This window comes from Nanorana parkeri, unplaced genomic scaffold, assembly GCF_000935625.1.
Source record: "Nanorana parkeri isolate BGI_ZX_2015 unplaced genomic scaffold, ASM93562v1 scaffold176, whole genome shotgun sequence".
Lineage (NCBI taxonomy): Eukaryota > Metazoa > Chordata > Amphibia > Anura > Dicroglossidae > Nanorana > Nanorana parkeri.
In genome coordinates this window covers 974,814-989,148 of record NW_017306444.1, presented here as the reverse complement: position 1 = coordinate 989,148, position 14,335 = coordinate 974,814, and the positions used below count along the sequence as shown (strand labels likewise).

Here is a 14,335-nt window from a genome sequence, read left to right as displayed (position 1 = left end):
AGGAAACTGCAATACCCGGGGGGAAACCCACACAAGCACAGGGAGAACAGACAAACTCCTTGTAGATAGTGTCCTGACCAGGATTTGAACCTGGATCCCCCAGTACTGCAAGGCAGAGGTGCTAACCACTAAGCCACTGTGTTGTTATTTTGGCTCCCTAGAAAAAACAAGCACTTAACCCATGCAGTGCGGTGGCAACCCCACTGCAAGGGTTAACTTTTCAAGTTCATGGGGTTCCTCTTTAAGATATGGTGTGTCCCTTCCCAGCCCAATTTAGCTCATTTTAGGAGTTACAACTTTATGAAAATCAATGTTTGCTGTGTTCCTCTCTGTTATAGAACATGCAGTTTCAAGGTATCCATGATGTGGCGACAACCAGAACTCACATTATAATTTTTTTTCTAAGAAGCCCATCGTGTACATTATGATTAACTTATTATAAGAACCAGAAGTATTCAATGCAGCCAAAGGAAGTTTCCCATTCACAAATAGATTGGAACTTTTTTACTGCTTCATCAGCACAGTGCAGAATTCAGGCCTTCAAGTAGAGAGTGTATCCTAGTGGAGGACGTCTGCTTGTTAAAAATCATCATAACAATTTAGAGTTTTAACAAATAACAGGATGTTTGTAAAACAGTTCTGTATATGCTTCTCTTAGAGACACTGATACACAAATGGGGTACTGATACAGACAGAGACCACCCAACTTGTGGATTTGGATTCCAAAAGAGATTTCACAATCCATTTTTGTTCACTGCAATTAGATTTTGGTTTATTGAAGTCGGTTTCCTAAAAGATTCATTCTGATTGGCTGTTATAGGCAACGGCATTTTACTGAAGAACACTCTACCAGAAGCCATGATTCTGAGGTTCCACCACAATAATAAAAATGATCCTCACAGATTAAGTTGATCAATTCATAAAGAACGAGTTGAATAACTTAAATAACAAGAATAAAACAAGGTGCTTTCACAATGTTTATTGTGTAACCCAATAGGACAATTTGAAAAGTACAGAAATAAAGTCAATCCATATTTATACAACATAGGAGAGGATACTAACATGAAGAAAATCCCAAACTGACTGAGGAAAGCAAAAAGTTGAATTATGCGCTTTGCTCATTGTAAAATATAGACTAGAATGACTATATAGGTTGCCTCCTCTAAAATTAGGAACACATCCATATATTTTTATATATAGTTATTATTTCTTAGAGCAAAACTCCAGGCAAACAGCTAAATACACAACTAAAATACATATAGGGGGACTGTCTTACTTGTCAAAGGATTCATATTACTGTCTATCCAATCCTAAGATTTACACAGCCCCATTATATGGCACAGCCACCCTGGTGACCTGACTTTTCTATTCTGAAGTTAAAGTGACATTAAAGGCTATATTTTTTCCCCCCACCCAATGTTAGTGTCAGGACTTACCCTAAATCATGCCTCTTTATTTGATCATTTTCTTCTTTACTGTCCTTTTCATCCCTCCAGCGCTGGTGCAGGTTTGCGATCCAGTGCTGACTCCTCTGTCCTCCTCTTCGCTCATGTCCCATCGAGTATGAGCGGGTGCACGCTGCTCCATAGACTTACCTTGTGTCATTGTCTCCCGGCTGAACATCTGAACTGCGCATGCGCCCGCCCACAGATCCTTTGCGGCCGCCCGAGACTCTTCAGATGTTCGGACGGGAGCTTGCGGCGAAGACACAGGTAAATTTAAACCTGTTTCAAAAGTTTTTTGTTTTTTTTAAGTTTTTGTATATATCTACTGCTTGCTAGCAGTAGATATATGCAAAAAAGTGAGGGTTTGATAACCCTTTAAGCAAGCCAGCTAGGTCACCTATCTGTCTCCAGCCTAAGGGTTGAACAGTGAAACAGCAGTAGCAGGCTGATTAGGTCATCTCTAAGTTCTCTCCTCCCACGAGCATGTTCCTTGTTAACACATGAGATTGTAGGATACCTGACTGGTCCAGAGTATTTCCCCACCCAATATAAAAATTGGATACCACAAAATGTCCTATATTAACATGATACACCTCTTTTTCAAAGACTTAGTGCTGCTGTACAGAAGAGGCTGAATTTAGGTATTTAAACCTGTTGTTTTCATAATATATGTAAAGCTTGAATGTATACAGTATATAAATGCATTGGTGCTTTTCAACATCTGCATGCAATTTAGCTTTAAAGTGACCCTGTCATAAGGTAAGTAAAAAAGCCCAGCCTGAAGGGAAAAATCAATACCTACCTGTCCTATGACACTGATCTTTGCTCTGTGGTTCCATCTGCCAGCACCTATACTACTACAGGGTGTGATGCAGTAGTGATGTTGGAGGCGGCAGAAGGAACCACAGTGCACATAGAAGTGTATTGGATACAAATAAAATAAATAGCGTAGCTCTGCAATGGAGCAATGTCACAATTGCACCTGAATTCTGCAAGTGCATAGATTTTCCGCAAAGGGTAGTGACTTATAGCATCCAATGAGACTCCGGTTCTTACTGCAGTCAGACTTAAACGCCTGAAAGATTTAAGGATAAAAGATTATTTCTGATTGGCTGATATGGGTCACTGCACATTTCACGCCTTATTAAAAAAAACATGTTTGAGTCTGTGCATGGCTACATATAAAGATCATACACTCCAGGACTGGAAGATCTCTCAGCAAGGCGATGCCTCTGTTTGTTAGATCTTCAGCTGCAAATGTTAGGTCCCTAAAAGTTTCTTTACAAAAATGGCCTACAATTATTTGAAACCAGAAAACTGCAACAGAAGAACTCAGGATCAGGAACATACAAAAATAATTGTTATCCTAAAGAAGTGACTCCAGTGATTTAAAAAGTGAACCCCTGCAGCTACCCCCATACTGCAAGGGTTAACTGCATGTTGTTCTCTAGGGGCCGGAATACAGAAAGCATACTCACCAGGCCCTCATTCCTACACCGGTGGTGAGTGCTCACCTTTCTGCCCCTCTACTCTGGCTGTGTCCCTCAGCATCCTCACATCTAATACAGGTGGATGGACTGCAGTAGACATGATGATGTCACGGGTCCTTAGACTGCCAGAGTTTAGGTAAGAATTGGCTGTGGGGACCGGTCTAGCAGTCAGGTGGGATTGAGGATAAGGAGAGTATAGTTTTTTTTTATTAGAGCCCCCAGACCAAAATGAGCAGTTAAACCTTGCAATGCTCTTTGAGGAAAGGTAGAAGCGAGGCACTGGATTTGGATCCTCAACCTATAGGAAAATAAAGCCCTTAATATAGCCTCATGACTTGTGTTTGGCGGCAGCCACACAACTTATTAGCACAAGTTCAGGTACTTCAACGGGTTGCATTTAAAAGCATATAACTTTTTTTTAATGAATACACAACTGCATTCATTGGTATTGGTTTTATATCCGCCAGGATTTCAGCTTTAATCTTACAGAGAGTCTATTCTTTACAGTCAAGTCACAAAAGGGTGAAGAGTTTGGAGAAGGCAGGAGAAGTGAACAATCTAGGACAACATATCTGAACTGGAAAGTGAGCTGAATTTTTCCAAATCAGCTATTTTGTCCTAGACTTCACTTCTCCTGCCTTCTCCAAACCCTTCACCTTTTTGTGAAAAACCTGTTAGATTTTTAGGCATCAAAAAAGAGGGGCAGTGAATCACAGTCATTTTGCAGTACTTTAAAGAAAGAAGCAGAGTATGCAAATGTAAATTTTAGAAACTATACAAAGAAAGAAGGTTTTCTACACTTATTGATAAGATTACTACATTACACTAATCACATTCACATATATAACTTAAAAACTGCAAAAAGGCTATTGTCTACCTTGAAGGATCAAATAATTACAAAAAAAGATGGAAAAGTGCAAAACAAAAGAACAAGCCTTTACAAATTATTTCTGAATATTTAAAATAAAATATATTACATAGCTGAGTCTTCCCTCAAGAAAGGCTACAAACATAGAAAATCAATTCATTCTTAAAATGTTAAAACAAGTGCTCTAAAAAAAGTATTAAAGTAGGACTTTCCACTATCCAGTAGTGGTAGCATAATTATACAACATAGCAACAGTATACATAGCTCTTATAATATGATTTTTATGATATTGCTTTATTTATTTGATTTTTTTAATATATATTTTACAATATCAGCTTCTTAATGTTTTAGCAATTAAAGACTGTTACGTTTCCGCATAGCCCCCTAACTCTTCATTGGAACAGTTGGAAATCACTGGTGCATCTGGGTATGAGGGAGCATTGTGACCTCCTTCAAGAATGCACTGTCCTGAGGAAAAGGACAGCATCAACTCTATGCAAGCGCCAATAACATCCTGCACAAAGTCTATAAAGGTTTGATTCTCAGAGGAACTGAGTGGTGGGGAAGCACTACAAAGGTGAGTATAGTTAGATCGCGGGCAGGTTGACTAGCAAGGAACCCTATGACTTTGTTCGGAAATGGCAAAGAAAGCTAGAAGAAAAACATCAACTGATTGCTGTAGGTTACTGCCCATTTTATATCAAATTCCTCATGCTGCTTTATTAGAAATGTTCAGAGGAATGGGCTTACTACAGTACTGAACACCACTAAGCCCAAGCAGAGCACAGGGCCCCACTCTAACCAAGTGATTCTATCAACAATAACCAATGTCTTTTGGACAGCTTTCGTTTTGACAAATGAGGGATGGTACCGAGAGACTTCCTTCGATGCTTTACATGGTTACGCAGTCCTTAATGAGCTATGACTATTTTGCAGCCAGGTAAGAACTAGTCAATCAAAAAAAAATAAACTAGTCAACCAATCATATCTGTTCTTTCACATGATCCCAAACCTGTCATGGGATTAAAAAAGGAGGATGCCGTTGTTCTTTCCTTCTACAGAGGCTAGTTGTATTAATGTCACCCTGGCCCTCTTTCTTCAAAACTTTGAATAGTTAACCTTTTAAGTAGGCTTTCTACTTTTGCTGGACTTTTTATTTCAACTGCATGCTTGTTCCAGATCAGCAGCTAGAAGTTTTAAAGCGAGCGGGCCAGCATGCAGCCAGGCAACTAGCAGTTTGAGAAGGTCTGTAATGGCTGACCCCAAATGTCTCTCATGACAGGTTTATTTAAACTCAGAATGCCCCTTCACTAGCTGTTCCCATACCCACATTAAGAGGCCCCATATGCATATACTGTATATACAGGGATCCCAACCTGAAAGAAGCAATTTCAGGGAGGTGCCCTCTCCCCCCCCCCCCATCCGCGGAGGGAGGGTTAGGGGGGCTGGGAGGGAGCACCCCCCTGAAATGATGGCAGATAGCACAGGAAGCTATAGCTTCTTTGCTATCTGCAGGCTTTTTTTTTGAGCCGCTATCTAATAGCGGGAGACTCCCGGAGCGTCCGGGAGAGTTGGGATGTCTGTATATATCAAGTAGGAACTGTTATGATTCTCATAACTACTGTCACAGTTTTAACTGTAACTGGAGTGAGGCTATCAAAGTGGAAGTGTTACCTGTTTAGCCCTCTGTATACAATTTACTTATCTTTGTCATCACTTGTCACTTAGGGCCCATTGCGATTTATGCATTACCGCAGCAAGGTATCCCAAACCACTAGTACAACAGTGGAAAACACAACCACACTGCAGCATGCTACAACACGCATGCTACTGGCATTGCATTGCTATCTGCAATCTTATAGATACATTTAAAAAAAGGGTCAGGTGCAAAACATGTTCCATTAAAACATGTGTGTTAATACAATGCATAGCCTGATTGGGCCCTTAAGGTCAACCAAACAAAACTACTAACACCATTGCTGAGAAAAGAAGCAACAAGGTGGCAAAATCATAGTTGCCAAGCATTCCTCTTTATGCAGCATAATCACCCCATTTTGCATATCAGTGCAACAAAACTCTTAACCCAGAATATATTGCTTTAAAGCTGAAAAGGCCCAAGCAACCTCCACCATTCTACATCACCAGGCAAATGCAGAGGTTTTCCAGGGTACTGCTTAGAAGCTCCTATAAAGCTCCCAGGGGACAGAGTATACTATATTTGAAAGCACATTTTGAAGAAAGTTGTAGGAATCTTTCAAAGCAGAAAACATAGGCCACAACATTGCAAAATGGAATGCGTGCCCACCAAATAAGATGTTCAGTATTTAAAGATGTAAAGTGTTTTAGATTTTCTGTCCATCAAAATGATTAAAAGTTTTCAATATTACCCATCTTTAGCTTTGGAAATCCGATATTTTTGCTCAAGGTATTCATCACTAATATGAGATCCCAACAGCCTTGGCCTAACAAGGACTAAATGTTCATCCTGTATTGGCCTGAATATAGTTGTACTTGCCCTAAGTGCTGCCTCTAGAGACTCTTCTGTTAAGGTTGTATCCCAAGTGTCAGAGAACGTGTTATGTAGATCAAGACTGTCCTCTACTGGAGGTAAATCCTGCACCGGATCTGTCACATCATTTTCCATAACTCCTGTTACATTAGGAGCAGCTTTCCACCCTGGGGAACACACCATATAACTATTTTCTCCTGCTCTGGAAACTGGACTTTTTATAATAGTAATTTTAGGAGATTTCTTCTGCATAAATGAGAGCCTAGGCAAAAGTTGGCTAGCTAATTTTTTCGGTGAAGTTCTTGCAATGCCTTCATTAGGCTTTTCATAATTAGGTGAACTCTTTGATTTAGTGGGTATTGATTTATTTTCCAATGTTTGTGGTTTTGCTGTGACGGTATTAGTAGGGGTGTCATTCTGTTTTGTTTTTGCTGGAGGAGTTTTTTTGATCACTTTTGAGAGAGATATGGTGGAGGTACTCACAGGCCTGGCTACTTCAACATTCCCTAATGTCCTTGGCGCAGTAACACTCTGCTGTGAGTTTTTCGTACTTGACACAACATTCCTGCATTTCGCTGTTTGGGAACCAGTGTTTCCTGTTTGCTTTGGCCTCTGGAAAGTTATGCTTCCTGCAGATTTCTGTATTGATAATCCATATTTTTCTGCTGGTTTCTGCTTCAGTGAAAACTTGCTTCCCTTTGTTTTTGTCCTTTCAGCAGGGTATTGTTCTGCTTCTGGTTGGGGTGATAAATCATTTTTTGTAAGTCTTGCTTTTTGTGTGGCTGCAATCCCTATACATTTTGTCCTTGGCACCCATCCAGCTGGCTTTATTTTCGGTTTAGCAGTAGCTTCAGGGGGTCCTTGATGTGAGAGAGTACTGTCTCCAACCTTTGATTTGGGCGTAGGCAGGCCACTTACTGCTTTTCTGGGTGAAGGAATAATTGAAGCAGACTTTCCAACATATGATTTTTTGAGGGTCGAAGATGGTGACATTCCCATTGGAGATGGTCTTTTTGATTCATAATTATCGGTAACATTTGTCATATTTTTCACATGTACATCCTGAGTTACATCTAAGCATGCTGAAGAAATTGGTTTCACTGCACTTGTATGTGTTGTGGGGACATTCTTTGCAGTTAGTAGCCTTGAGGGGATAGTGTACCTCATCAGAAATGATTTCTGAGATGGAACACTACCTGAAGGAGTATTGGAAGTACCTGCATTCCCAACTGGTGTTGGTCTGTGTGACATGTCTTTCGCTGTCAGTGGAGATCCCGTGGAACTGATTCTGACGTCAGCCGAAATTCTGTTTTTCGTAACAGACTTTTGTCTCTGCAGTGATGAGTTTCCTGTTACATCCTGACGTCCTGTCAACTGTTTTTTCTTTGTTTGCTTGGAAGATGAAGGATTTGTTATAAGAGGGCCATCATTCTTTGTTATGTCTGACACTTCTGGAGGTGAACTCTTCCCACGGGGCAGCAATGGAGAAGCAGAATGTCCAATCGGGGGAGGTCGTGGAAAAGCTGCATGTCCTGCCCGTGAAAGTCTTGGTGATCCAGAATCTCCTACTGGATTTGGTCTTAGAGAAGCAGTTGAAAAAGTAACAGGTATAATGCTTTTTTTCTGGCTGGGTGGAAGATGAGCTTGATAGCCAGCTGGCACCTGTCTCGCTGGGGCAGATGTTCTCACTCTGGTAACAGTCGGTGATGCTGAAATCCCTACAGGTGCGGGTCTTGATGAAACTCCATCTCGTATCCATGCTGGAGTTGGTGAAGGCGTGTTCCTCATTTGGGCTGGCTTTACAGTTGAATTCCTCATCGGTGGTGATCTAAATGAAGCAGCCACTAATCAGGTTTAAATGCTAGTCAAACTATGCATCCACCCTGCTCATGCTGCAGCAGAATCTATCATCCATGCATGTAATGGTGGAGCAGGCTCTACAAAAACTGAAATATTACTGTATCAGATAAAATGAATCTGTGGATGTTGCTCCCTTGAAAGCAGGCATTGCTTGGCTGTAACTACTGCCTTTAATGAGTTATGTAAAGTCATTATTATAATTTCAGCAAGGTCAAGACTTCCTTCAATTGTTTGAATCCAGCTGTAAAGTAATCTCCACCCTTTCCTCAACCACTGGCTCCAGGAAACTATCTTAGACTTCCATGGTTGGCTCCATCTGTATACTTATCTGTAATAACCCAGTGTTCCCACTACTAAGATCTGAGCACACATATTAACCTCTTCCTAACCAGTTTATACACATATTTTTTTGTATTTATCGTCCTAACAATTATAATGGCTATTACATAAATAATACCAACAAACACTATGCACCATGTGATAGGCTTTACCTAACCAAAATGAGGCTCATATAACCAGTGGTCCTCCAGATGATGAAGAGCTAGAAGTACCAACATGTCCTGCCAACAAGCTATGCATTGCATGCAGGACTTTTTAGTTTTCTAGCCAGCAGAAGAGCTGTGTTGTTTAGGACTTCTGTAATTGTTGTTTTACTTACAATAAGTCTTAACAAGGATTTCACACAAAGAATATTTTAAAGAACCACCACTAGAATGCATCTGTTTCTACACCATAAAGGTAGTTCCTCTGGTGCTTTGATTTGCAATAATTTCATTTCATACTCATTATCTCATACTCATTTTAGAATCCCACACTTCTATTTAGACAGCCGCGGCATATATAGTCTCACTGTCTACCTAAATTTGTACCCACTGAGTTTTAATGATATATTTGCACATCATACAGATTTGAAGCAATAGTCTTCAGATGTTTAGAAAAGTGATCTATAAAGTGCCTGAAAGTTAAGGAAAAAAATATATGTTTTATACAGTTTCTTGATTTTTACTGATTAAATTATTTTAATTCTGTTATATTTAAACCTATTTGTATAAAGACATACCTAATAGAGGAACCTGTTTAAGATCTTAGCCTAATTAAAAAACTTTGCAATGTTTTTTTCCAAGGGTTTAACTGTATTTCCAAATAAAGATGAAGTGAGGTTTTTTTTTTTTTTTAAAGTAGCAATGAAATTAGCAAGTTTAATTGCTCTTATATTTGTCACTAGTTCATTAGATAGTTTGCAACTACATTTAGTAAATAGATTGTGCTTCAGACATGCATGCTAAAGATTCTTAGAGTACTGGAAAAAAAACTTTTAAGGTTTATGCATAATAACAACATATAAGGTAGGAGAGTTAACAAAATATACTTACTTCTTTCGCTCTTGTGTTGATGTTGTTTCTTGCTTAATCATGTCAGGGGAGTTTATATGTATTTGTGGGGCTTCAGTGTCTGGGGCACAGCTGACACAGCCAGTCCTGGAACCAAACCCAGAATAGATTTCATTGGATATAATTGTTAGTGTTTCCTGTGGAGAAGAAGGATTGGTTGAAAAGGAGGTGACTTCCTCTTCATTTCCAGCAAAGGAAGACAGACTCGATAACGGGGAACACTGTATAGTATCCGCTTCCATCTGAGTCTTGTGTTGCTGGTAAGAGGATCCAGGCTGTAGACTTTCTTTGTTCTGACGCATAGGCAGAGAAGGAATGGGATGAAATGGTTTCCCAGCCTCAGCGGATGTAGTCTTAGGAACCCCAGCCTCCAGCTCCACCCCTCCTGGCTTTGGCTCCATACATGAATTACAGTTCTCTGTATCTAAGTTGTTTCCCCTTGGAACAACTGTTTCCTGAAAAGAAGACCTTCTAGCGACATTTGAATAATTGTCTAAAGAAACAGGTGATTGAATGGCTGATATGCTTGCTGCTGTTGTAGCATTTGCATTGTATTTACTAAATACTGTCCTAGGTTTCGGCACTGGTTTGATAACCGACTCCGAATCACCTAATTTTTCATTGCTGGTATTTTTAATAATGTTATCATCATTTTGAGATATGTGGGAATATTCCTGGGAGTCAGTCTTCTCAATGTTCCGAAAAGTTGGTAATGAGTTTGATTCTCCAGAAATGTGACGCAGTCGACTCATGATTCTTTTTCTATGGCCAGTTGCTCCGACACCAATTTTCTGGAGAACATCATTGTCCACAGAAAGGATATCTTTGACTCTATGGTACCCATGCTGCCTAAAGCTGTTCTGGTACCTTTCAAGATGGATGGCAGAAAGCCAGTCTGCAATGTCCAGCTGTTCATTGTCAGGGGAAGTCATGGCTGATGTGGCCAGCAATCATCCGCTTACCAAAACAAGAGCCAGGAGACCATATTGCTGGTGGACAGCAGATGGATCTAAAATGCAAAAAAAAAATGATTTAGACACAATAATAAGCACAATAAATTACATAGTTACTCAGGTTGGAAAAAGACACAAGCCATCGAGTTCAAACCATTAGAGATAAGAAAAAAAGAAAAACCTAAAACAGAACGCTATGCCCACAGTTACCCACTGTTGATCCAGAGGAAGGCAAAAAAACACTATAAAGCATGGTTCAATTTTATTCCAATCAGAGGAAAAATAATTCCTTCCTGACTCCATAAGGCAATCGGATATTCCCTGGATCAACAATCTCTGGTGCTTAATATACATATAAGAACGTCAAGTAATATTCTGTGCAATTAGGAATACATCCAGATTTTTTTAAAGTTAAAAAGTGTACACAATGTTTGACCACATTTTTGTAAAGTGTATATTGTACAAAGTTTAAATAACCACAGACATATACAGTAGCCTAGGGAAGGGTTAAATATGGTATGCAGGATAGCTGTGTTTGCTATTGTGCCCCTTTAATATGCATGTACATATATACAAAAAGGTTGCATTTGACATGCAATTTTAAGGATAGCTACAAAGCTGTATTTACTAAATGAGCCATTGCCACACAAAACGGTAGTTGAGCACATCACACAAATGCGAGAGAGGATCACCAAGGTAATGCCTTTGGTGAAAGAGCATTTGCAGAAGCAGGGCAGGGTGTATAACCGGTCTGCTAAGGTCAGACAGTTCCAGATTGGGGACCGGGTGGCTGTCCTTATACCCACGGTAGAAAGTAAATTTCTGGCCAAATGGCAGGGTCCCTTCGAGGTGGTAGAAAAGGTTGGTGAGGTAAATTATAAAGTACATCAACCAGGGAAGAGGAAGCCTTATCAGATCTACCATGTAAACCTGTTAAAACACTGGCAAGACAGGGAGCAGGTAGTTGCTGTAGCCGAGGTTACATCAGGGCCCCATGCAGGAAAGAAACAAGTGCCAGTTGGACCCACCCTGTCAAAACATCAGACTCAGCAGGTGCAGGAATTTTTGCAGAGGAATAGAGACATTTTTTCAGAGTCGCCAGGCCTTATGCATGTAATTCAACATGATATCGTGACAGAGCTGCAAATAAAGGTGAGAGTAAGACCATACCGCATTCCTGAGGCCCACCGGAAAGCAGTGTCTGAGGAAATTCAGAGAATGCTAGAACTCAATGTCATTGAGGAATCGCAGAGTGAATGGTCAAGCCCGATTGTGCTGGTATCTAAGCCCAATGGAACTCTGCGATTCTGTAATGATTTCAGAAAACTCAATGATGCATCGAAGTTTGACGCATATCCAATGCCCCGGGTAGACAAGCTGATAGAAAGGTTGGGACCAGCCCGGTATATTACTACCTTAGATCTCACTAAAGGGTACTGGCAGATACCTTTGACTAAGGGGGCTAAGGAGAAAACGGCATTTTCCACACCGGGAGGTCACTTCCAATATAAGAGAATGCTGTTCGGATTACATTCTGCTCCGGCCACTCTTCAAAGGGCGATGGATAGGACACCCCGCCCTCATCAAAGATACACCTCTGTCTATCTAGATGACATAGTCATTTTTAGCACAGACAGGGAGTCACATCTTCCCCGGGTGCAGGCGGTGTTAGACTCCCTGAGATGGGCAGGATTTACGGTAAACCCTGAGAAATGTGCCATCGGGATGGAGGAGGCCATGGGGTACATTGTGGGTAGAGGTTTGGAGAAACCCCAAATGAACAAGGTAAAAGCCATCCAGGCTTGGCCCCGCCCCGTAACTAAGAAACAGGTCTGAGCCTTCCTGGGCATAGTCGGTTATTACCGACAGTTCATTCCCAACTTTGCCTCTATTACTGTTCCGCTGGCTGACTTGACAAAAGGTAGGAAGTCGGTCATGGTTCAGTGGCATGAAAAAGCTGAGACAGCTTTTCTGGAGCCGAAAGCGGCCTTGTGCCGAGATCCTGTGTTGGTTGCTCCGGATTTTTCCAAAGAGTTTGTTGTCCAGACTGATGCGTCTAGTGAAGGATTAGGAGCTGCTCTGCCTCAGGAAGTCAGTGGGGAGGAACACCCGGTGGTGTTTCTCAGTAGGAAGTTAACAGCTGCAGAGAAGAATTATGCAGTAGTAGAGAGAGAATGCTTGGCCATAAAGTGGGCTCTAGATTCTCTGCATGGTGGTCACCTTGTATTCAGAGCCTCCATCCCTGACTACAGCCAGTTCTGGTAATGAAAGAGTTAAACCACCAGTCAGAGGGTGTGTTAAAAAGGAACAGGAAGCCAGTCAGTCTGGCTGTGTGGAGTGTTTGGAACAGGACACATGGCTATGTGTGTTAAGCTGTGGAATACATTCTGCCGAGACACTGCTGGGGCACCTGCGTCCATACTGGAACCCTCTGTGAGCAGGCTGGGACTCTAACCCTGACGCTGGCACTCTAACCCAGAGGTGGGACTTAGTATACAGGCGCTAAGCCGAATCTTGTGTTTGCTGAATATAAGCCATTTAGTTTGACTGTTTGTGGAAATTAATAAAAGTTTATTTTCTGATAAAGCTGGCTACGGGTCATATCTGAAGAACGAAAGAGGTTCACAAGGTAGGACATAGCAAGGGGATTTTTTTTATTTGAGGAGGCACTGTTAATTTTTGAAGCACAGGACCCAAACGCAGAACGTTACATGAAGGTTGCAGCAGCCGTTGCAGCCCAGTGCTACCATGTGATCTATGACGAGAAAAAAAAGAGCTACTACCCTGACATCACTGTATTGTTTTTTCAAGAGGGTAAATATAATTGATTCCAGCAAGGAACCAGAACCTGTGCCATCAACGTCAGGCGTGAGTGAAATTGCAGCTTGCCCTCTGTCTCTTATTGCTGAAAATCCTTTAGCTCCACCGTCTCCTCTCCCTCCTCCAGTCAGTAACTCTTCTTGCCTGTTTACTCAATGCCAGCCCCTGTATGCCAGCTGTTGTACTGTACTTGATATTTTTGTGTTTGTTTTTTATGTATTATTTGTGTAAAAAGTATTCTAAACCTATCACAGTACAGTACTATAGAGCAAATTATGTTAGTTGGGTACCCCTGCTAACTTTTTTGGACTTACGAACAATTTGGACTTACGAGTGCGCTCTCGTGTGGAATATCTGTAGTGGAATTTGTAAGTAGGCCACTTACTGTATGAAAAAAAAGCTTTACATCACCCTTGCCCTGAATGCAGAGAATTGCCCAAACTGTATTACTGCTCATGTTTGATCTCACACTGTATGAATTAATGTCTTATTTTCCCCTGTACACAGAAATGTTACTTATGTGTAAACTGTATATGCATGTGCCTATATTTACTGTAGATGTAGAAAATATTTCTAGCTATTTGGAGCCAGGCATGATACTTTATTTGCAGTAAAGATACGCAATGATGTCTGCTAATTCTGTAAACAAATAGAAAATCAAAAGACTGTGTCCAGACGTCTTCAGGCTTACTCATTGTGGGCTGACATCCAGCGGGGGAGTGAAGGGAAGAAGAGGAGCCAGAATATCTTGTGTCTTCTCAGCCAGAGCATGAGAGAGGTCAGTATACCACAAGAACAGGTCCCAGAACAAAATTTAGGAAGCAGGAAAGCTGTGATTTTCTAAACAATTCTATTGCTTATCTGGAATCCACACTACCCCATGATCCTGCTTCTTCTAGGGCAAACTAGAGAAATTAGGTGCTATGTGACTTTAGCTGTTAGATATAAGCATTTACTTTACAGCTATCTGTTCACAGATATACAATTAGCTTTGAAGTG

General features: G+C 40.9%; 1 protein-coding gene across 1 annotated transcript in view; it reads right to left on the bottom strand.

Moving 5' to 3' along the window:
- The window catches only part of ARAP3 (ArfGAP with RhoGAP domain, ankyrin repeat and PH domain 3), an 89,950-nt gene extending 75,919 nt beyond the window's left edge, over nt 1–14,031 (bottom strand). Inside the window, exons 1-2 of the mRNA XM_018554886.1 lie at nt 14,014–14,031; nt 9,546–10,471 (exon numbers count right to left, since the gene is read on the bottom strand). Of these exons, the coding sequence (XP_018410388.1) occupies nt 9,546–10,471; nt 14,014–14,031 (944 nt within the window). The remainder of the gene's footprint in view (nt 1–9,545; nt 10,472–14,013) is intronic.
- Nucleotides 14,032–14,335: the final 304 nt, after the last annotated feature.